The sequence below is a fragment of the Panthera leo genome, chromosome B4, assembly GCF_018350215.1.
Source record: "Panthera leo isolate Ple1 chromosome B4, P.leo_Ple1_pat1.1, whole genome shotgun sequence".
NCBI classification, from domain to species: domain Eukaryota; kingdom Metazoa; phylum Chordata; class Mammalia; order Carnivora; family Felidae; genus Panthera; species Panthera leo.
Window position 1 is genome coordinate 89,221,318 of NC_056685.1, and position 25,029 is coordinate 89,246,346.

Genomic DNA, 25,029 nt, shown 5'->3' on the forward strand with positions numbered 1-25,029 from the left:
TGGCAAATTACATACACACTGTATGACTCAGGTTATGTCTAAGATGGAATTAATGTCACCTGATGGGGCTGAAATAAGATAGTATGTGTAGGGGCTTCTGGGTGGCTCAGTCGGTTGAGCATCTGACTTCGGCTCAGGTCATGATCTCACACTCCGTGAGTTCAAGCCCCACATTGACCTCTGTGCTGACAGCTCAGAGCCTGGGGCCTGCTTCGGATTCTGTGTCTGCCTCTCTCTCTGCCCCTCTCCAGCTCGTGCTCTGTCTCTCTCTCTCCCTCAAAAATAAATAAAAACATTTTTTAAAAGAGAAAAAAATAGAATTACCATATGATTCAGCAATCCCACTAATGGGTACACTCCCAAAAGAACTGAAAGAGTCTCAAAGAGGTATTTACACACCCATATTCATAATGGTAATATTCACAATAGCTTAAACATGGAAGCAACCCAAGTATCCATCAATGGAGAATGGATAAGCAAAATGTGTTATATACATAAATGGAATATTACTCAGCCTTAAAAAGAAGCAAATTCTGACATATGCTACAACATTGATGATCCTAGAAGACATGATAAGTAAAATAAGCCAGTCACAAAAAGACAAATACTGGATGGTTCCACTTACATGAAATATTTAGAGAAGTTAAATTCATAGAAGTAGAAAGAAGAATGGTGTTTCCAGAGGCTGCGTGAAGTGGGGGAATGAGGAGTTATTGTTTGATGAGTATAGTTTCAGTTTTGCAAGATGAAAAGAGTTCTGGAGAGGCTCCAACAGTATACAGGACCTACTTAAAATCACTGGACCATACATTTAAAAATGGCTAAGATAGGGACACCTGAGTGGCTCAGTCCGTTAAGCATCTGACTTCAGCTCAGGTCATGATCTCACGGTTCATGGGCTCTTTGCTGATAGCTGAGTCTGAATCCTGCTTCAGATTCTGTGTCTCCTCTCTCTGCCCCTCCCCTCTTGTGCTCTCTCCCTCTCTCTCTCTCAAAAATGAACATTAAAATTTTTTTCTTTTAATGGTTAAGATGGTAAATTCTATGTTTATGTGTATTGTACCACAATAAAAAATAATGTTGAGAAAAAAAAAAAACTTCATGGAGAAAAAATAAAGGGTTAGGAAGGAACATGAACAGAGAATTCTTTCATTCACTCATTCATTGATTGAACACATAACTACGGATTATCAGCTATGTAGCAGGAACTGTACTAGGTAATGAGATATCTTGAGCAAAGCAGACAAACAAACATGGTGTCCATAATCCTAAAGCTTACAATTTAGTTGACCTATGAAAAAATGTTCTCATAATTTAAAATTTACTTGTAAGAAAATTGTTTAAAAAAAAAAAAGATTACCTTAAAGAAAATTATACCCCATACAGTTGATTTCAAAAGGGGACATTGTGTGTGTGTGTGTGTGTGTGTATGTGTGTATAGTACATAATATATTTATATAAAATTATATATATTTGTAAAATTTTATTTATATGAAACTATTATATGTATGATTTTTTTATCATCTTACTCAGGAACCAAAAATTTGAGATGCCTCTAGTCTCCCCACGCCAGTGTGGGTTCCTGAGGAAGTTTCACACAACCTTATGTTCACCAGGGAGCCCAGCACAAAGTTGCAAAAATAAAAGAGAAATAAATATTAATAAATAATATTATAAATATTATTATATATTATATTTATATTATATATTATAATATATAATAATATATAATATATTATATTATTATATATAATTTATATATATAATTTATTATATTTAAATATAATTATTATATTTAAATATATATTATATATTATATATATTTATATTATAATAATATAAATATTATAAATAAAATTAATAAAAAGAGAAATGGCTTAAGCTTAAAGCCATAATAACTTTAAAGAAAAAAGCTCCTAAAAGAAGATAAAAATGTTGACTTTTATTAGTTATGTATGTTAACTTTGTATAAATGAATGTAAGATTGTGGTTGTGGATTAGAGAGAACATAAGGCTACCAGGTCTTGGTAGCATGGTGGGGAGGAGAACGAGGTACCCCACTAAGTGTGGGGAGACCACAAATAGGGAGACTGCCCATATAACTTTTATTTCCCGCTCTCTTCATTTTGGCCTCTCATTTTTGACAACTGAATTAGAAGACCTATTTTAATCCATCTAAGGACATTACATTAAAGAAGGGCTGCAGTATTTTCTTTTTTTTAATGTGTATCTATTTATTTTTGAGAGAGTGATAGAGACAGACAGAGAGGGAGACAGAGAATCCCAAGCAGGCTCTGCACTGTCAGCACAGAGCCCAGTGCAGGGTCCAAACTCACCAACTGTGAGATCATGACCCGAGCCGAGATCAAGAGTTGAGCACTTAACTAAGCCACCCGGGCGCCCCTGCAGTATTTTCAGTTAAGCAACAGAACATGAATGCTTTATTCCTAGATTTCTGATCAGGTTACTTTTTCACAAGACAATAAACTTTCAGTTCAATACGAATTGATTATGGGACCTGGTATACGCATGGCACACGTTAGACCTTAGGGTGAATACAAAGATGATGAGTGAGACACATGCCTGTCCTGAAGAAGCTTATAGCATACAAGGGTAGATTTAAAAATTTGCCAAAAACTGTAGTAAAAAGGAGACTTTCTGAGCTAATTCTTGACGGTAGGAACTGTGTCTTACTCATGCTCACATTTCTAATGCCTATTCCCATTCCTGGCCTAGAGCAGGCAAGTAATAAATATTTGTTGAATTGTTAGAAGGTGCTGAGATACCATAGAACTGCATTGTCCAACACAGTAGCCACTGGTCACATGGCAGTGCTTAAATTTAAATCGATTAAAATGGTGGGGCGCCTGGGTGGCTCAGTCGGTTAAGTATCCAACTCTTGATTTCAGTTCAGGTCATGATCTTACAGTTCGTGAGTTCAAACCCTGCGTCAGGCTTTGCACTAACAATATGGAGCCTGCTTGGGATTCCCCCCGCCCTTTGCCCCTCCCCCACTCACAATCCCCCCCACTTCTTGAAAATAAATAAACATTCTTTTAAATTTCACTTCCCTAGCCACTGGCCACATTCATTGTGGCTGGTGGCTACTTTATTGAACAGCATAGATTAAAGAACATCAAAGAAAGTTCTATGGTACAGGACTGCCAAAACAGATGAGAAAGAGGAGGGTTCCAAAGTTCCCCATAGAGGATGACAGGAAAGGCAGAAGAACGGCATTTGAGCTGAGCCTTGAAAAATGGATGGGTAGGATTTTAACAGGAGAAAATGGAAGAAAGAGTAGCCTAGAGATAACAGCAGGGGAAACGAGGAGGGGCTGGAAGGACAAGGTGTTCAAGTCACCCCACGAAGCTGGAGCTTTTAGAGGAAAGAGATGAAAGCAAGGAAGTGTGGGGTTGAGTGGGTTAGGCCCAGCCTCATTCTCTTTCTTTGTATCTTTCTTTGGCTCCACAGCCAAGGCCATATGCATCAGGCACATTGGAAGATTGGACATGCTGAAGACACCTCGAGGCCAACGCTCTGATATTCAACATCAACACCCTTCTTGCTAGTCTAACCTGTAAGTGGTACCTCAGTTCTCCTACCTAGACATCTGCTTTAAATCCAGTCCCCCGATTGTGTCTGGTTTATCTAAGTGGACATCTGTGAGCCCAGTGTGAAGTCCTTTGCTAGTCCTCTCCCAGCTGCTAGGTTTACTCTGGACAATCTTTATATCCTTGCCACCTCCCCTACCTCATTCCATGAAGACTCTATTGCCAGACCCTAAACAAGCAGATCTTCCTGGTGTCAAATGTTTTTGCAGACATTTGGGTATATCCTACGCATGTGCTAGAATGCCCTGATCTCTTTTGCACACTCTCTGTGTAGAGGCCACTCTCCCCGCCGGTGCTCTGTGCCTTCCCTGGGAGCATCTACAGCTGGGTTCGTTTGCCCAGTGCCTGCCCTATATAGATGTTGGCCCTTCCTGAAAACCCACCTTGCATGGGCCATGCCTGTCCAAATTTGGAATCTGTGACAGAAGTCCTTAGTGGAGAGCCTTAAATGCTAAAGCCAACGTGTTTGTACTTCGAAGGGAGAGCCACAAGTTTTTGAGTGCGCAAGGACACAAAATCAGAGTTACAGATTAAACTGATACCACGTGTTTAAACTGGTACCAGTTTTATTAAACTGATACCAGTCCAGGGATGGACTGGAGAGTTATATTTGGGTGTGATATCATACCAGTTTCCTTAGCCTTTTCACATTAACTCCATTTCCATGTTCATAATCACCTTGTGTGGTCATTTTGATGCCTGTCCCTATATTCTCTACAATCCTCTTTAGTTTTGGAGTCAAGACCCAGATGTTATATTCCTAACAGGGTGTATCCAGTTCAAGCATTTACGTAGCACAGTATCATTGTTGCCTGTCTCAATGTTGGGGGACATTTGACATAATATTCTATGCAGCTAATACGCCCTCTAATTAGGGTAATTAACCATTTCAGTTTGCTTGGGACTATCCTAGCTTTTGCACTCAAAGTCCCATAGCCTGAGAACTTCTTCAGTCCTAGGCAAGCTGTGACAGTTGGTCACCCAAGTGTGGGCGAACCTGGATGGTTGGTCGTCCTACATGTGAAGCCCTTTGAATCTAAGACCAGGACTGTCTTGTATGGCTGGGGAGCTGTGCACTTTACAGCTGCTCAATAAAATGTTGGCAACTCTGAAACCACTGGCCAGAATTAGGATACAACATATAGCCATCAAGAGGAGCTCACCCCGAGGCAGGGCTCACCCCCTCGTTAGCACCATATCAGTACTCACCAGGGCTTCTGAATACCTGCCCATGAAACTGAAGTAAGTCTTACAGAGTAAGTCTATAACTTGCTGAGTGAGAGCTAGGTTGATTTGACTCCCCAGGAGTCACCTTTTTAAAAAGTCCTACGTTCACAAGTAACTTGTTTTAATTGTACTTATATTGTAGGGTTACCTGAAGGTAAAACTTCTTAAAATCTACTTTCTCATCTCACTCTCTGTACCCATACATCTTGCATCCCAGAAGCTCCCCCTCCAACACACACATATACACGTGGTTGCCAAACCAACCCACATAAGGTACTTTTTGCTACCATTCTCTTTCCCCATCTCCCCTCCGACACACACATATGCATTATTGATTACATCACAAGATTTCAAATACTGAGTCATGATTGCATTAAATTTCCATCAACATTTTAAAATACAGCCTCCGAATACAAGACAACATTTATTTGTATTTTACTACATGCTCAAATATCCTGCATTCGATAAATAGCTGGAACAAGTTTCAAAGATTAAAAATAAAACAAAACACCTACTTTCCAGAAAAGCCTTTTCAGAATGAAGTTTTTCTGGGCTGCTACTTTAAGTTCTGTAATTAGACAAAGTATCTTCCTCAACGTATTGTCTTTAAGGAAAAGTTCAGATTTAAGTTGACTGAAGAGCTTAATTTTCTCCTCAGATCTACAGAAACACAAGAAAAAAATTTCCATGTAAAAAATGGTAAACAGCAGTTGAAGAATATCAACAATTATTGACAGGTTTGTAAGACTTTGTTTCTAATGGAATTTTAATATAGTTTTGTGCTTCTAGTTTTATTACTCATTAGTAATGGACCTTGCTTTCCCCAGATTGAGCTATTTATAACTCTCCAGGCATACTTTTGCCCGTGCCCCTTTACTCAAGCTGTATCCACGTCAGCAATGCTCTCAGTGTCCCTAGGAAACTTCTGTCTCTCTTTCATAGTCTAGCTTGGAGTTTGCTACATACCATCTACCATACTGCCTGAGCCAAATGGAGTATTATTTGCTTAATATTTTTTCTTTAAATCAACTCCCTTTGTGTGTGTGTGTGTGTGTGTGTGTGTGTGTGTGTGTGTGTAGAGACAGAGAGAGAGATTATTCACAAAGAAAACTTTGTATCACTACTTTACAAGGAGAACCAGTGTCATGTGCCATAAATAGCAGGTAACTGTAAAAACATCAGGGAAGCAACACAGATTCTACATTGATGCGCCACATTCCCAGCCTGAGGCCTGCTCTCTCTTTGACAAAAAGGCAGATGAACATGTCTCAGAGAGCTCCCGCTTTGGGCACCAAGCCCAGAGGTTCTCCCTAATGAGACTGGACTAGTTGGAAAAGCAATCACTGTTCCACTGTGAAATTCAAAGTTATTTCTTGCCATGTCAGAGTACCACATGCATTCATCTCTTGTCACTGACCTGCGTACGTTCGATACTTCAGGAAAAGCTGGCTTTGCTGAAGAGAGTAACACCTCCCCCTTAAAGCCTTCCCTAATTCCAGCATGAATGAGGACCCTCTCCTATAGCACTTTTCCCACACGTCTTATATATTATATATGTTATATATATATATATAATATATATATATAACATATATATAACACATATATAATTTATATATATTATACATAACAGACATATATAATATACATATTATATTATATATAATATATAATATATTATGTTTATTATATTATATGTTATATATTGTATTATATATTATATATTATAATTACATATTATATGTATAATATATAATATGTATTATGTATGTTATATGTTATATATGTGTGTTATATATTATATATGTGTTATATATTATATTATATATTAATATATAAATATAATTATATTTATTTAATTGTATAATATGTATTTATTTAATTATATAATGTAATTAATATATATATATATATTATATATCTTTTGCCCCATTGTTGTGATCGTGTACTTGTCCTGGGCACTTTTCATGGACTAACTCATGCAGTCCCATGAAGGGGGTACGGCTGGGAATTACTGTTACATTTATGGGATGTTAGAAAGGTTAAGTAGCCTGTCCAAGTTCATACAACTAGTGATTCAGAAGAGCAGGGTGCAAAGTAGTGGTAGAAGAGATGTTTCATATTCTGTGTAGGTCAGTGGAAACTTCCTAAAATTTCTGACTTGAAGTCAAAATATTTTTAAAAAATCTTTTTTAACATTTTTATTCACTTGTTGAGAGACAGAGAGAAACAGAGCGCAAGCAGGGGAGGGGCAGAGAGAGAGGGAGACACAGAATCCGAAGCAGCCTCCAGGCTCTGAGCTGTCAGCACAGAGCCCGACGTGGGGCTCCAACCCATGAACTGCGAGATCATGACCTGAGCTGAAGTCGGCCGCTTAACTGACCCAGCCACCCAGGAACCCCAAAGTAAAAATATTTTTACCACCTACTCCAACCTTAATACCAGCCATTTATCCCAATACTACTGCACGGAATCTTGGCTCTTGCCTACTACCTCCCCTTTTATTTAAAAACAAATATGATTTTCTCTTCTATCCAATCACTGAGCCTCTCTTAGTAACAAAAACAGGAAGACTTCCTGAAAAACAGTCCTTTTCCAGTGGAGAGTCTGAAAGAGAAATGATCAAGAATTCAGGGATAGAAGTCAGAGGCAGAAGAACATGATTATAAATATGGGGTTCAGATTCTAGATCTGCCTCTCTTTACCTGAGTAATTACCATGGGCAAGTTACCTACTCTCTGTGTGCCTCAGTTTCCCATCTGTAAAATAGGTATTATCATACCTACCCCATCATTTTGATACTTTGGTTACTACATGTGCTTAGCACACGGTAAATATTTAATAAATAGTTTGTAAATAAAATACGAACGAGCTTTGATCCCACTTCCCTATACATCCACTTCTAATTACAATCCCATTTCATTAAAAAAAATACTATAAAATCCCTCTGTTCTCTGAGAACTCCAAAAACAGCAGAAATGTAGTTTTCACAAACAAGTGAGCTTAGAAAACCACAAGCTCAGAAAGCATACCAGCAGAATTACTTTCCAATTGACTTTCCTATTTTTCCCATTAGTCGACAATTTGCTGAGATTCACATAGGGACAGTTTTTTTTCCTTTGGCACCTATGATAATAGACTGAAATACCAAACTTACAAAAAAATTTTTTTTCATAAGAAAAAACACACTAATCTCTTCATACTAAAAATCAATTCATATGTAAATTGAGGTCTCATATACATCATAAATACAAGTTAGATTCAGGAGTCTATATTTCTGTAGAGACATTGATATAATCACAGTTTCTCTGCCCAGAATATTTGTTTTTACATAGATGATGACAAACTTTACTTGGCTAATTTAAATAATAAAAAGTCTAGCGCCAGAAGACTCCATTATTCAATTTAGGAATAAGGGGAAATGTTACATTAATTTTAACAGATATTCTATATTTTCATCAGCTAGAAAATATAAATTCACTCAAATAATGTAGCAAGAAGGATTCTTGATCTAATGATAAGCTCTATTTTTCCCATATGTTTTCATTTTTGGAGGGGATATTCTACATAAATAATACATTTTTATAATGATTTACAGCTGGAAAAGGCTTTTCATACATTATCTCCGAAGCACTGTGTATATGTTCACAATGGTCCCTATACATCCATGATGTTACAGGACTCACATTTGTGACAGAGTTCTAATTTGAAACCCAAAGAATGTTTACTCCTTTTAAACTGAAGGTGCCTTGCAGGCAGAGACCTGTCTTATATATCTTGTACATAGACCACATTCTTCATAGTGCATTTTAAATCACTGCATTTTAAATGTGTTGCCTTCGGGAATTAACTTTGCAAGAAATATGCTTTTCATGAGTCAAGAGAGTGGTAGAACTCAACTCTCTTTCTGGCCTTCAAGGATAAATTTCAAGCCACACATATACAGAGAGATAAAGCCTATTTCATTATCCAGTTAGTTTTAAAACCACTTTAAATAAAGCACTAAAATTAAAACTGATACTTTTTTGCAGTAAACATATGAAAACAGATAGAAATTCTAAGCTGCCTGTATTACCATCTTTTAAAAACTAAATCACAAACATCCTTACTTTACCCCTACATACCTCAGAACATACCTCAAAATAAACATTTTCTTACAAAATCATCATTGTCACATCTGTCAAAATTATCAATAATTCTTTGCTATGGGCTAATACCCAGTCCACATTCAGATGTCCTCCATTGTCTTAAAAATGTCTTTTTAGGGGCGCCTAGGTGGCTCAGTCAGTTAAGCATCGGACTCTTGATTTTGGCTCAGGTCATGGTCTCACAGTCATGGGTTCAAGCCCCATGGTGGGCTCCATGCTGGCAGTGCAGAGCCTGCTTGGGATTCTGTCTCTCTCTCTCTCTCTGTCCCTCCCTTGTTCTCTATCTCTCAAAATAAATAAATACACTAAAAAACTTATTTAAAAAATGTCTTTTATTTTTGGTTTGTTGAAATCAAGATACAAATAAGATACTTGCTATATTTGCTTATTATGTTTCTTAAGCCTTCTTAAAACTTTTATTATAGAAATTTTTAAACATACACAAAAAATGGAGAAAATTGTATAAGAAACCCCATCTATCACCTAGATTCAATAATTTTTAACATTTTGCCAATCTTGTTTTATCTATTCCCTTAAACACATATACACACACCTTACCTGTTTTAAAACTGAAATAAAATATATATAACATAAAATTTATCATTGTAACCATTTTTAGGTATACAAATTAAGTGCATTCACAGTGTTGTATAACCATCACTACTATCCATTTCCAGAACTTCTTCATTTTCCCAAACAGAAACTCTGTACTAATGAACAGTAGGTCCCCATTTCCCTCTCCCCCCTCAGCTCCTAGTAACCTCTCTTTTATTTTCTGTTTCTATGAATTTGCCTATTCTCAATGCCTCCTATAAGTAAGTGGAATCATACAATATTTGTCCTTTTATGTGTGGATTCTTTCACTTAGCATAATTTCTTCAAGGTTCATCCATCTTGCCACATGTGTCAGGACCGCATTCCTTTTGAAAGCTAATACACCCACACTTTAAATCAGATTCATGTTTAATTGTTTTAACAATTTATTCATTCATTCCATAAAGGCAGCCTACTGTGTGCCAATGACCAAGGTACAGTCTTGGCCCTTAAGGGGCATAGTACATAATAGGGCAGCACATAATCAAATAAGCAATCATAAGATAGGCTGTTGAGTCCTAAAAGATGGTAAGCATAGAATGTTCTAGAGGGGCCCCTCCTAATGTAGTTCTGAGAAATGATTTTTAGAGAAAGGGATAGCAAGCTAAGTCTTGATGAGTTGAAGTTATTCATGAAGGAGAAGAAGAATAGAGAGTAGGGTTCCAGGATAGAGGAAAAAACAAACAAACAAACAAAAAAAAACAGGGAGCTTTCTGAGAACTGTGAGATCATTTGGATCAGGAGGTTAGGGCAGGAGTTGAGGGGACACAACAGTTGAAGATGGAAAGATGAAAAGACACATCAGAAAGATCTTTATAAGCTGCTGTAAAGTTTAGACCTTTTTCTAAAGGCAATGGAGAGCCATTCAAAGACTTTAAGGGAGGGAGTTACATGATCAGATTTGTGCTTCTGAAAGATTTCTTCGTTGTTATGGAGAATGGTTTAGAGAGTGAAGGCAGAAGCCAGCTAGGAAAATACTGGAGGAGCTCAGAACAAAGGTAATTGGGCTGAGTATGTGACAGTCAAAGAAGTAGATGTTATCCAGATATATTAGAGAAAAGCAATAAATCATGTGGTGAATGGCTGGGTGTGGGGGTGGTGGTGTAGGGGAAAGAGAAGATAAGGATGACTTCCAGGACTCTGGCTTAGGTAATCTGGGGATAACAACATCAGGCCCTGTGTTAGGGAACACAAGAGGAAGGTCCAGTCCCAGAAGGAAGATGCTGAGCTCTGTTCTGAATATACTGACTTTAAAGTTCTTTTAAGACCTACAAGAGGTGATGGCCAGTGGGCAATTATGTTTGCAGACCTAAAATTCAGGGCAGAGGGTTGGTCAGCAACACATGGAGTTACGAGAGGCAGAGATGAGGGAACAGTCCCCCACGCAACTCTAGGATATCATCACTCCTTACCTATATGGCTTTTGACTTCCGATAGGACTGAGCTCACCAGCACGTAGGGGGTCTTGTAAAAGAGTAGCTTTCTAAAAGAGGAAAAAAGTGGGAATAGTTAGAATCTTTGTTTACTGAAAATCAATTTCTCCTACTTTTAGTCAATACTGTATATCTATTCCTTAATCCATGCTATAGTACGTGATTTGTTTATGTAAATAATACCACAGAGTATTTGTTTCCTTATATAGTTTTTAATAATTTTAAACATGACACTTGCTCATTATAAAATGAAATTATCTATCAAAATCAAACAGTACAAAAATGCATAAACAAAAGATAAAAGTTCCATGTCTCTCCCTAATCCTCCCATCCCAGTAGTCAAAGTACCTTACTATATACTTGATACTAATATAACGCTGTATGCTGATTATACTGAAATTAAAAACAACAGCGACACAAAGTACCTTACTATATTATTATCAGTTTGGTTTATATCCTTTCAGGTATATAAAAACATATTAATTATAACATACATCTATAGGGGCGCCTGGGTGGCTCGGTTCATTAAACGTCTGACTCTTGATCTCAGCTCAGGTCATGATCTCAAGGTTCGTGGGATCGAGCCCGGAGGCAGGCTCTGAGGCAGACAGCGCAGAGCCTGCTTGGAATTCTCTCTCCCTCCCTCTCTCTCTGCCCCTCCTGCACTAGTGTGCATTCAAACACACGTGCACCCTCTTTCTCTCCCAAAGTAAATAAACTTAACAAAAGACATACATCTTATACATATTAGATGATATCTTTTTATAATATATATTTAGTACTGGCTAAATTACATCACATATGTTAATCTGGAACTTTTTTTTCACTTAATATATGGTAGACAATTTTCCATTTCTTTATATATAGGTTTACTTCAATCTTTTTAATGATTACCTAGTATTTCATAGCATAGATTATACAATAGTTTTCTTAACTATTCCCCTATTAATAGGGTTATTTTTTCCCTCAAATCTTTAGTGTTGCCATTTTCCATTCATTCTGGGTCTTGAAAATAAGTTGGTATGTAGTGTTCAGCAAGTCCTCTAAATGATCTTTTATTTTATGTTAAGGCTTAACAGACAGGTTCGAAAGAATTTCTGAAACGTTGCTGATTTACAACTCCAAACAAACTTACCCCTTTCTTATTCCTTAATATCAGAGCAGGATGGTGAGTGGGTGGGGGAAGTATGTGCTTTTTCTCACTACTTTTGTTTTTTATTTATTTTTTAAAAATGTTTATTTATTTTTATCTTTGAGAGAGAGAGCATGAGCAAAGGAGCTGAACCATGACCTGAGCTGAAATCAAAGAGTCAGACGATTAACCAATGAGCCACCCAGGCGCCCCACTACTTTTGTTTTTTTAAAGAAATCTCTATACTTAGTGTAGGGTTCAAACTCAGGACCCTGAGAACAAGAGTCAAATGTTCTACCAACTGAGCCAGCCAGGCACCCCTGTTCTTAACTACTTTTGTCATTGTTTTAAGTTAAGGAAAAAAAAAAAAGCTGTCTTTTTTTCCTGTCTAAATGTGAATGGTTACCTTAAATCTAGAATTTTAATTTGGGGATATTCCTTAGTTATTTAGCTTTCTAGCACCTATCTTCACAACATATAAATGTCAAAGAATTGCCATGTATTGTTTCTGTAGAATTTGAGATGCTAAAGAACTCAGATGTAATTATTTTTGGTGAAAGTTACAGATAAAATGGATCACTGAAGGAGACTTGGCTCTTTGGAAACCCTTAAAATCAGAATGAGTGCTAATTTCTCACTGGATGGTTTAGGTTTATTTTCCCCGAAAATACAGAGAGAGTTAACATGTCCATTCCTTTTTCCCAGTAGCATTTCCCTACCTCAATGTGAATAATCATTCTAGATCTCAAAGCACAAGAGATCAGTTAGCCAAGATACGTCTGACTGATTTAGGAGATTATTGTTTTTTAATTTCCTAAAACTTATGGAAGTATCACCAAGAATAACATGATGAAAGAAACGGTGTCACAAAAGTCATAACTTTCTAAATATTTATATTGAATTAATGTCTTATTTTTACTAGAATGAATGCTAACCTGATTCATCATATGTATGAAATATTTGCTTGCCCATTTTCCATCTTTCAAGAGATAGAACATTATTTTTTTAATGTTAAGTGTATTTATTTGAGAGAGAGAGTGCACGCAAGCAGGGGAGGGGCAGAGAGAGAGGAAGAGCGAGAATCCCAAGCAGGCTCCACACTGTCAATGCAAAGCCCGACAGTGGGCTCGAATCCACAAACTGCAAGATCATGACCTGAGCCAAAGTCAAAAGTCGAACGCCCAACCAACTGAGCCACCCAGGCACCCTAAGGGATGGAACATTTTTAATAATAGCATCTATTAGGGGCACCTGGGTGGCTTAGTTGGTTAAGCATTCAACTTCGGCTCAGGTCATAATCTCATCGTTTGTGAGTTTGAGCCCTGCATAGGACTTTGTTTTTTTGTTTTTAATTTTATTTTGTATTTTGTTTTTAATTTATATCCAAGTTAGTTAGCATATAGTGCAACAGTGATTTCAGGAGTAGATTCCTTAGTGCCATTACTCATTTAGCCCATCCCCCCTCCCAAAACCCCTCCAGTAACCTTACTCAGTTCTCCATATTTATGAGTCTCTTCTGTTTTGTCCCTCTCCCTGTTTTTATATTATTTTTGCTTCCCTTCCCTTGTGTTCATCTGTTTTGTATATTAAAGTCCTCATGAGTGAAGTCATATGATATTTTCTTTCTCTGACTAATTTCACTTAGCATAATACCCTCTAGTCCATCCACGTAGTTGCAAATGGTGAGATTTCATTCTTTTTGATTGCTGAGTAATCATCTTCTTTATCCATTCATAAATTCATCCATCATGGATCCATTCATCCATCAATGGACATTTGGGCTCTTTCCATACTTTGGCTATTATTGACAGTGCTGCTATAATCATTGGGGTGCATGTCTCCCTTCGAAACAGCACACCTGTATCCTGTGGATAAATGCCTAGTAGTGCAATTGCTGGGTCATAGGGTAGTTCTATTTTTAGTTTTTTGAGGAACCTCCATGCTGTTTTCCAGAGTGGCTGCACCAGCTTGCATTCCCACCTGCATAGGACTTTGTGCTGACAGCTCAGAGCCTGGAGCCTGCTTCGGATTCTGTGTCTCCCTCTCTCTCTGCCCCTCCCCAGCTAGTGCTCTGTCTCTCTCTTTCTCTCAAAAATAAATAAACATCAAAAAAAAAATTTTTTTTAATGATAGCATCTACCAACTCAAAGATAACCCCCCTCCACTGACATTTATTTCAATGGTCATAGAAAAAAAATTAAATCTTGGCTCCACAGTAATTGTGCAAACTTGCGTACATCATTTAATTTCTCAGTGCCTTAATTTCATCATCTATGGAATGAGAATAACAGTTCTACCTCCTAGGGTTGTGTGCAGATTAAATGAATTAATATATGAAAGCATCAAAGCAGATCCTACCTGTTAATACATGTCCATTATTGTTACTGCTTTTACTATCAGAAGGGCTATGAGTTTGCCTGTCTGACTTGCCCCAATCATGTCTCTGCTGCAGAATTAAAAAGGAGTACTAAAACCCGGAGTTAGTCACTTCAGGGAAACATAAACGGTCATTTTGAAACATTTAGATAGATCAAAATTTGGTTTTTCTATTAGAACATATGTGGCCTCCTATTAATAGATCAGAGTTTCCCCCTCTATTTAAGATTTGTTTAAATTCTTAATTTGGAGAAAGCTGTTTAAAAATTTAGGAGCGCCTGGCTGACTCAGTTGCTGGAGCATGTGACTCTTGATCTTAGGGTTGTAAGTTGAAGCCCACATTTGGTATAGAAATTATTTAAAAATAAAATATTAAAAAAATAATAAAAGTAAGAATTTAAGGAGAAATTTTGAGCATTTGACATGTAATTTAAAAATTGACCATTCTGAACCATGCTATGAGAAAAAAACTTGAGCTGTTCTGCAGTCTTTCAGTTTTTAGCCATTTATCAAACCCCTTGCTTCCTTATCTTCTTCTGAATGAAAAGAGCCTGTCATATTTTTTAATATTATTGTGTTATAAGGTCAGTAGTAAAAATTATATATCACTGAAGATAACTGAAAAGGATCATGTTATTCCTGTAATAAATTACTTATTTTTAAACTGATCCTTGTGTAATAAAAAGATTACACATGAGAGTTCTGACTCTGTCTCTAAACCTACTATATAATCTTGAGTAAGTCACCTAAAATATTCATTTTCCTCATTTCTAAAATAAGGTAAAATTCTAAGTACCTTATTTTGGAGGAAATCACTCCAAAATTATTCTGCTCCTATGACAATGACCCTGATTAACCTCCTTTCAATAGCTCAGCTAAGAAATACAGAGACATATTGACAGTGTTGAACTTTATCTGAGCTCTGTGCTCTCTAAAAGCAGAAATGGTTGAGAAAACATCCCAGCTAACTGAAAAAGACCACCCTGCTCACAAATATTCCAAGATAAGACCTTGTCCATCCTTCTCCATGATTGCCAGGAGACTCCCTTGTTTACCTGCCTCTGTAAAACCCCTGGTCCATCCCTGTTTCTTTAAGACACTCATTAATAAGCATTTTCCATCTTGCAATAGCCTGAACAGAATCATATCCTTAATTGTCCAGTGTGTTTGTCTTTCATAATATTATTAAATTCCAAAGCTAAATTTTGGAAAGCAGGAAAGGCATGTTGGCTTTAAAAATTACTCCAGCCAAAGTTACCTTATGAGGACACTTACTATAATATAATTGGTCCACGAACTTTTTAAGTGCAGAAATATCGATGAGGTTGTAGAAATAATGTACAAATGAAGTTCCAACGCCTTTTTCTCTAGGTTTGGGTTGCTCTGTAAAGGGGAAGCCAGGGAGGAATTTCCTGAGTAAAACTCATTTCCGTTCCCATTGCCCTTTAAAGGGACTTCACTTAGAGAACCGTTGTGATCTGACAGTGCCTTGGGTTCTTTCGTGTTGGTTGTGCAAGATGGCAAGGTGACAACCTTTCCCGTAGCTGATGTGGATTGACAGCTCCTCCTGGAGGGGGTGGGTAAGGGTCGAAAGGCACTTTGGCCATGAAGAGACGGCTCCTTGAGGTCTGAAGGAAGACAGAAGGTTGAGTCTGTGGATGGTGTGCTGACCTCTTGGTGGTACCTGTCAGGTAGAATGTAGCGGTAAACATAATATTCATAACTTAACAGTAAGGGACAAAGGGAATCTGGTGGCCCAATTGCAGCAGTTTAAGACTTTGAAAGTAAGTAAATATTTTCACATAAAAGGAATACTTTTTTTTTTTTTTTTTTAATTTTAGAAAGAGAGAGAGAGGAAGGGAGAGGGCAGAGGGAGAGAGAGAATTTTAGGCAGGCTCCATGCTCAGCATGGAGCTCAACACAAGGCTTCATCCCATGACCCTGGGATCATGATCTGAGTTGAAATCAAGATTACGCTCAACCAAATGAGCCACCTAGGTGCCCCAAAAGGAATGCTTATTAAGAGAAGGGAGTGATTTAACCTCACTTGCTTACCCATTGGCCTAGTGGAGGTAGGGTATACTTCATTATACTTTTCTGCTTTCAGAACTAAAACTGTACCCAATGTCATTTAAAGAAGCACTTTCTATATCTAAAGTATTGTGCCTGTCCTTCACCAAACCCCAACATTTCCAATGTAAGAACTTTTCGTTCTGCTTTTGAAACCTGACTCTTCTTTCATTGGGCAATTCTGGTGGATCCTATGAAGAAAAAATTATTCACATGGAGATATTAAGTGAGATTTCTTTTTTTTTTTTGAAGTGAGATTTCTTAAGTTTTTTTTTTCTGATTCACGTCTTGCTAATACTCTGATTTTTCCAGTGTCTTTCCAATAGTGTCAGCACATTTTTCAGAATCAATCCTGAGTCCACCCTCACCGTGCCCATTCTCCACCTTACCATGACCATTCCTCTACTCTGCTGCATGAGGAAGCAAGTGGTAGAGGCTAAGAAGTTGTAGGATATGATGAGATCTAAGTTCCAATCGTGGCTCCGCCCCTCAGGGGTAATGTGACTTGGGTTGACCTAAGCTTCAATGTCCCAATTTTAAAATAGGAACCTATAATAGCACCAATCTCAAAAATTTTTTGTGAGGATCAAATAAGAAAATACATGCAATGTGTTTGTAACACTGGAAACACTCAGTAGGTGCTTAGCGATTAATATTACCCTATATGGCCTTGAATTACTGGTTTATCATTTTATGCTAAAATATATTGTCTCCCTTATTAGATTGGAACCTTCATGAAAGTGGAAAGCCACTTTGTTTTTATTAGTCCTTAAATTAACTTTAAAACAGGTATAAAATTCATTTATTATCTGTACAAGATTATGAACTGTGTTGAGTTCCAGCCCACAGCTCAGTGTTGCAGGTACATGTGCACACACCCATCTAAAGTGGTCATTCCAATTTATTCATCCAAGTTCCATCCCACTTAAACAGCCACCCCTTGCCAAACCCTTAGGCTTAAAAATAAAACCCTTAAAAAAATAGGGGTGCCTGGGTGGCTCAGTCAGTTGAGCATCCGACTCTTAATTTCAGCTCAGGCCATGATCCCAGGGTCATGGGATCCAGCTCCATGTTGGGTCCGTGCTGAGCATGGAGCCTGCCTGAGATTTTCTTTCTTTCTCTCTCTCTCTCTCTCTCTCTCTGCCCTTCTCCCCTACTCACACGCTCTAAAAAAAAAAAAAAAAAAAAAAAAAGATAAATAAAACCAACAAGCAAATTCATATATAGAATGAACAAAGCAATTCTGCTCCTGAGTATCTATCCCAGGGAAGTTTTCAGACAAGTCCATAAAGGAGGAGGGAAAAGGAAGAGGAAGAGAGTGATGGGGGAGAAGAATGAATATTGATTCCACCCCAATGCTCAATAAATGGATCTTTATGTTTTTATAAATGTGTAATTGAGCAATGACTCTTTGTTAATAATGATAAGCTGTGAGCAAATTATGTGCACAAGAATATATCTATTTAATGTTTTCAGAGCCAATTTTGAGAATGATGAAGACATAAAGACTTATAAAAACCTTTATTTCTGGAGGCCTTGATCAAATCCTTTCTCTTGAGTTTCTAAACGTTCTGGATTCATATACTTACCCACATAGTATATTTGCATAGACAAGGGACTGGTCCTCCAATAGAATTATAACAACCTACTGTGCAAGAAATTCTTAGAAAACTAATATAGATGGTACCTTGTGCCAAATTATTGTACAACAGCATTTTTATTTTTTAAATACAGTAGCATTGGGGTGCCTTGGTGGCTCAGTCAGTTAAGTGTCCAACTCTTGATTTCAGCTCAGGTCATGATTCCAGGATCATGGGCTCTGCACTAAGCATGGAGCCTGCTTAAGGTTCTCTCTTCCTCTGCCCCTCTGCCCTTCTCCCCCCCCCCCCCCCCCGCCTCAGAATACATACATATATACATATAGTAGTGTTATTAGTGACAGTGAAAAAGAAGAAAGCTATTCTGTCCCAAAGCTTGATCAAGATTCTGAGGATGCTGAATAAATTATTGCTCAGTGGCTGACATACTGGTAATTAGCAATAACAAAAGAGCTAAGTCTTAATAAGGGCTAAGCGTCACACACAGTTTAAGCACTTTACAGGTACATGATTTAGACCTCACATATCATCCCTGTGAGCAGGGTACTATCAGGAGCTCCATCCTACTCGTGAGGAGTGAAGTCTGGGAAGGTTAAATCACCGAAGGCACAGTCCAGATTTGAGGTCCAGTGTAGCTGCAGAACTTGCACGTTTATGTGCTAGACAGAGAGAAATTGCACAACTCCCTTTCTCTATTTTCTATCAAGAAGTGTTGCTTCTTAGAGAAAAAATATAAGGTTCATGTTCTTGGGTTTTATCCTCTGTTCTGTTTTGCTAGTGGCGTAGCACATTCTCATTTCATTGGATTGTCAGGTCTACTTCTTTTTTTACATTTATTTATTTTTGAGAGACAAACAGAACACAAGTGGGGGAGGGGCAGAGAGAGAAGGAGACACAGAATCCGAAGCAGGCTTCAGGTTCTGTGCCCAATGTGGGGCTCAAACTCAAAAACCATGAGCTCATGACCTGAGTCGAAGTTGGACACTTATCCGACTGAGCCACCCAGGTGCCCCTCTACTTCTGTTTATTAAACAGATCAGTTTCTCCAAAAGCTCATCCTTTCACTTGCCATGGACTGTGGTTAGAAACTCTCCTTTTAAATTTCCAATAGCCAAATATCAGTAAAAGCTATAGATAGATGTAAATTCAGATCAGATTCCACCCTAGGGGGTACGGGCAAACCAGACCTAATCTGAGGGCTAAGCATTGGCACAATTTCTTTTTCCTCATGGATTATTCAAGGTGAACTCAATTAAATTTGTATAAATCTTCCTCTGAGCTGGCACTGTAAAAGTGTTCTATTGATCTCAGCCTTCCTCTCTGTTTCTTTACACTCGCAAGCAATATGCAGTCTTTTTTTTCCCCCTGCAGCTTTAGGGAACTCTTAAGTAGGTCACAGTACTCTGTTTCTACTTGAAATATCTCCTTGGGTTTTCTCCTGTAAAATGCATATGAGAACACAGAACTATCCACTAATGAAGAGCTACACTAAAGACAGAGAAACCTAAATACTGAATCTCATTATCAGAGATCACTAATCTGTTTTCCATCCCTTAGGTGTTAAAACACCTGTTGTTTACTATTGCCCTAAAAAGCAATCATACTTATGTAAGTCTGATGTCCCAAGGTAACTGCATCCTTCTTATGACCTGCAGCTTCTCATAATTAGGCCTAAAACTTTACACCTCAGAGGTGTTTCAAAGCTCTGCACATGATAACATTCTTTAGTCCTCTAATTACTGTTTTTTATCCCAGTCTGCTCTTTGTTTATGCTTTTGACTCCTGTGCTTAATTATGGAGATGATAGTGCTAGAAAACTATGGGATGGATAGCAGACCTAGCTCCCTCCTCAGCCCCTTTATTTGGAAACTCCTCCTTCCCTCCACACATGGAGCACACAGAAGCTGTTGTGCTTTAAAGACTGACCTCTTGGCTGTGGTGGCCATTTTTCATCAGTGAGTCATTTATTCAAGCTAGGCATCAGCGACCTTCCCAGGATTTTTAAATTTTATGCAAGGTGTGTGAGTTAGCTTTTATCTGGTGATGGGAGCTGTGACATGTGAATTTAAGACGGGCAAAATGTGAATTTAATAACTTTGTTTATTGTGCCTCAAAAGACATGGTATTCAGTGAGAAAAAAATGAGGCTGATCCACCTACATCAGACGATACAAAGTTCTGTGCCCACTCAAGTCCCCAGTTCCAGCTGTGCCTCAATCTCAAACCATTCCTACATTCTGCTGTTTGGCTTCTGACCTTTGCTGACTTTGCTCACTACTGAACATCTAAAATTGAATACAGGGGCACCCGAGTGGCTCAGTAGGTTAAGTGTCCAGCTCTTGATTTTGGCTCAGGTCATGATCTCACCATTCATGAGACTGAGCCCCACATGGGGCTCTGCACTGACATCGTGGAGCCTGCTTAAGATTCTCTCTCTTCCTCTCTCTCTCTGTGCCTCCCCCCCCCCCCTTTCTCTCTCTCTCTCTCAAAATAAATAACTTTTAAAAAAAAAGTGAAGGGGCACCTGGGTGGCTCATTCGGTTGAGCATCTGACTTCAGCTCAGGTCATGATTTAACTGTTCATGAGTTTGAGCCCCACATCGGGTTTGCCATTGTCAGCATGGAGCCCGCTTTGGATCCTCTGTCCCCCTCTCTCTCTGACCCTCTCCCGCTTGCACTCTCTCAAAAATAAATAAACGTTGTTTTAAAAAGTGAAAACCTTTATAAAAAATAATAATAATTAAAATTGAATACAGAGCCCAGCAATTAAAGCATGCCAGATTAGAGTGGTAGGTAGACAAATCTACATTTGTCTCTGTATTTATGTCTATTTCTATATACATCTGTTGAATGAGCATTGAACTATATGAGTGGTCCCAGTTATTCCAATAAAATCCCCTTTTAACCTAAGTTGGATTTCTGTTACTTCTAATAGAGTTCCGACCCCCACAATAAACTAAAACAACTACTGCAAACATTAATTAGAAGCTTCTTTTGTCAGGATCTCAGTTTGCGAGTTGAGCCCCACCTCAGGCTCTGCACTGGCAGTGTAGAGCCTGCTTGGGATTCTCTCTCTCCCTCTCTGCCTCTCTCCCGCCCCTCTCTCAAAACAAATAAACTTAAGAAAGAAAGAAAGAAAGAAAGAAAGAAAGAAAGAAAGAAAGAAAGAAAGAAAGAAAGAAAGAAAGAAAGAAAAGGAAAGGAAAGAAACCTATTTTTCTAAATTAGAGGAAAATAATGAGACTATCAGAGTGGTGTAGAAAAACTGGGGCATTTGTATGCCAAAGTGTGGAATGAAGAATATTGAGTCCGAGAGCATGTGGATGGCTATCAGTGGCATTGCCTTTCCCTCAGTATTTCTAGTTATGAAAGTCATGTCAGGAATTTCACTTAGTACCATGAGACAGCAGAGAGATCCCTCCTCCCAGAACTAATTAAAGTCACAGCACTTAGGGCAACATTGGAAATGCATCAACCCCTTCAAAACATGCTTTGTTATTACATGGATTTAGATGAGATCATGCTTCCCCAAGCCTATATAATGCAAGCCAGGCTAGGTCGTAAAGAACACGATTAATCATTCGACAAATATTAAGCAGCTACTATATGCCAGACACTAGGCCAAGCACTGGAAATATACAGTGTGCAAGAATACCTAGGTCCCTGTCCTTGTGAGGCTCACATTCTAGTGGGAGGACAGACAATAAACAATTGATAGGTAATTGTTTATAAAAGTGCTGTGAAACAAAGGGAGTACTCTGATAAAACCTGTGTGCATCTGTTGGAGGATAGTATACCTCATTTTTTATGTTTGTTTATTTTTGAGAGAGAGAGAGAACAGGGGAAGGGCAGAGAGATATAGAATCCCAAGCAGGTTCCACCCTGTCAGTGCAGAGCCTGATGCAGGGCTTGAACTCACAAATCCTGAGGTCGTGACCCAAGCCGAAACCAAGAGTCGGAAGCTTAACCAACTGACCCACCCAGGCGACCCATGGAGGGTAATATACTTCAGACAGGTGATCAGGCAAGACCTTTTTGAGATGTGGACATTCAAGCGAAGACCTGAAGGATGAGAAAGAGTGAGCCACATGAAAAGCAGTGTTAAGAGGGGAAATAAAGTGTAAAGGCCCTGCGGTGGAAAAAGCTTGAGGTGCTCTAGACAGTGTGATAAGCAAGGGGTAAAGTGACTTGAGATGAAGCTGGAGACATAAGCAAACGCCAGGGCGTGCTGGTCTGTTCAGACATGTGAAAAGTTTTATTTTTGGGGCAAAGAGACATTTGCAAAAAGATCATTTCGGCTTTAAGGTGAGTAATGGATTCAGACAGGGGTGGAGAGGTACTGTCTTAGCTTGTTTGGGTCTACTTTCAAAGCAGTTAGGCCACAGACTGGGTAGCTTATAAACAACAGAAAATGTATTGCTCACAGTTTTGGAGGCTGGAAAGTCCAAGATCAGGGTGCCTTTGCCTTATGGTAAGGACACTCTTCCTGGTTCCCAGCCAGTTCCTTTTGGCTGTGTCTTCACCTGGTGGCAGGGGCTAGTGAGCTCTCTGGAGCCTCTTTCTCAAGAGCGCTAATCTCATTCATGAGGCCTCCACCCTCAAGATTAAAGCACCCCACCCCCCACCCCCCTGCCCCAAGGCCCATCTACCAATATCATCACCTTTGGGGGTTAGGATTTCAACACAGGAATTTGGGAGGGACACAAACATTCCAACCACAGCAGGTACGGACAGTGGAGATGGGGGAGAGCAGAAAGAGGTGTTGCAAATCCAGGTGAGAGGAGAGTTGCTTGTACCAGAGGACTGGCAGTGAAAACAGAAGTTGAGGGATTATAGACATGTCCTGGGTACAGAACGCAGGAATCTCAGTAATTCAGGAGTACGTTGACTGTTTAGGCCAAGATTTCCTAAACCGTGGTGGCTAGCTAACAGCATCATCTCGGGAGCTACCAAAAACAGACTGCTGAGTCCCATCCCTAAAGCTTAGGACTCAGTAGTCTGGGGTAGAGGCCAGAAGTCTGAACTTTCCATGAACCCTTGAGAGATTCTGACTTGAGGCCAGACTTGAAAAAACCATAGATTTTTGCTCTTATTCCAGGTGAGCTTTCTTCCCACACCCTGCTCTGCGCTATCTCCTCACGTGGCCCAGCCAGCACGCGTTAAGAGTGTATACTCATCTCGGGGCACCTGGGTGGCACAGTTGGTTACGGGCCCCACTCTTGATTTCGGCACGGGTCATGATCTCAAGGTTCGTGAGTTCAAGCCCCACATCGGGCTCTGTGCTGACAGTGCGGAACCTGCTTGGGATTCTCTCCCCACTCTCTCTCTCTGTCCCTCCCCTGCTCATGCTTTAGATTGTGTGCTCTCTCTCTCTCTCTCTCTCTCTCTCTCTCAATAATAAATAAATGTAAGAAAAAAAAATAAAAGAGGGTATTATTCATCTCAAAGCAGCAACAACACCAGGAAGCAGCAATGAGCATCCCAGATTCTGGCTCCCTGACAAGCAAGTTCAAGCCCCGTAGCCCATCTAACCTCAAACAGCAGGGGTAGTTAGGGAAATGAGCTCTCCTATAGAACTGACTCTCTAACCTATTTTGGACATTAGCTTTGTTGAAAAAGCTACCTGAAAGGGTGTGGTTTTACCTTCCTGTAAAAGGCAGAATAGTGGGCCTTTGCAAGTCCAATAATTGAGGTCCTGAGCTTCACGGTTTCTTCATTATTATAGTCTGGAATTGGAGTTGGTAAGTTGAATTGGCCTTAAAACAGCAGGCTCCCAAAGGCAGAGGCCAAGGGGAGAGCGGGCTTTGCTGCCCTTCATTCCCTAAGCTTCCCAGCCCCAGCAAACCACCAAAAATAAATTCATCTACCACATAAAACCAAAGGAAGAAAAGTTTCTTAACCACCCCCATCTTCTGCTGCACTCTTTGATGGAATATCTTTTATGAAAATTCTGCAGCTATCCCTGGCTCCAGGAAGGATTTGAAACCAATCCAGATCCCCTTCCGTATATACTAGTGTAAAGATTAAAATTCTACTAGTTGTTTGGTTGTTTTTTTCTGTTCCAGGACAGGATGGAGTAACAGGGACTAGATATGCCCTCTCACCTAAAAAAAAGAAAGAAAGAAAGGAAAAAGAAACTGGGGGGGAAACGTACAAAAAAATAAAAACAGCTTTTAAGACCCTGGACACTGGACATGATCTTATGGTTCTTGAGTTCGAGCCCCACATCAGGCTCTGTGATAGTAGCTCAGAGCCTGGAGCCTGCTTCAGGTTCTGTGTCTCCCTCTCTCTCTGCCCCTCCCCCATTGTGCTCGCTCTCATGATCTCTCTCTCTTTCTCTCTCTCAAAAATAAATAAATATTTTTAAAAAAGAAATGTTGTTAAAAAGACACTAGACACTGGACAACAAAGACAGTCATCTCTGAGAGGTAGGAAAACAAACAAGGTGAGACCTAACAACTGCTCCAGCTTCCTGCCTTGACAAAGTTTCCAGGCCACAGTGCAGCCAGGGACCAACAGATGTTGATTATGGTGATACATATGATAAAATGTATCACACTGTATACTTCATTGCACTTTACTGTGTGTCAGTGTAACCTCAATAAAACAAAATACTAATAAAGCTTTTCTCCTTGAGCTTCTGGTTTCCATGCCTACTAAAATGGAAGTCCCACTGAAAGGAGAACCATTTTATTTTATTTTTTTAAGTTTAGTTATTTATTTTGACAGAGAGAGACAGCCACCACATGTGTGCATGAGCAGGAGAGGGGTGGAAAGAAAAGGAAACAGAATCCAAAGCAGGCTCCTAACTGTCAGTACAGAGCCCAAGGTGAGGCTATTA

General features: G+C 39.0%; 1 protein-coding gene and 1 long non-coding RNA gene across 8 annotated transcripts in view; one reads left to right on the top strand and one right to left on the bottom strand.

The window, feature by feature from the left end:
* LOC122224781 overlaps window positions 1-25,029 on the top strand; it is a 119,778-nt gene that overhangs the window by 50,485 nt on the left and 44,264 nt on the right. For all 4 annotated transcript variants that reach the window (XR_006204932.1, XR_006204931.1, XR_006204930.1 and 1 more), the window contains exons 3-4: window positions 3,472-3,577; window positions 5,497-5,575. This is a non-coding gene — a long non-coding RNA (uncharacterized LOC122224781). The remainder of the gene's footprint in view (window positions 1-3,471; window positions 3,578-5,496; window positions 5,576-25,029) is intronic.
* The window catches only part of CB4H12orf56 (chromosome B4 C12orf56 homolog), an 83,658-nt gene that overhangs the window by 18,332 nt on the left and 40,297 nt on the right, over window positions 1-25,029 (bottom strand). For 2 of the 4 annotated variants that reach the window (XM_042947064.1, XM_042947063.1), the window contains exons 4-6: window positions 15,797-16,205; window positions 10,993-11,063; window positions 5,354-5,498 (exon numbers count right to left, since the gene is read on the bottom strand). In XM_042947064.1, coding sequence (XP_042802998.1) covers window positions 5,354-5,498; window positions 10,993-11,063; window positions 15,797-16,205 — 625 coding nt within the window. The remainder of the gene's footprint in view (window positions 1-5,353; window positions 5,499-10,992; window positions 11,064-15,796; window positions 16,206-25,029) is intronic. The other 2 variants (XM_042947067.1, XM_042947065.1) reach the window with 2 other exon arrangements.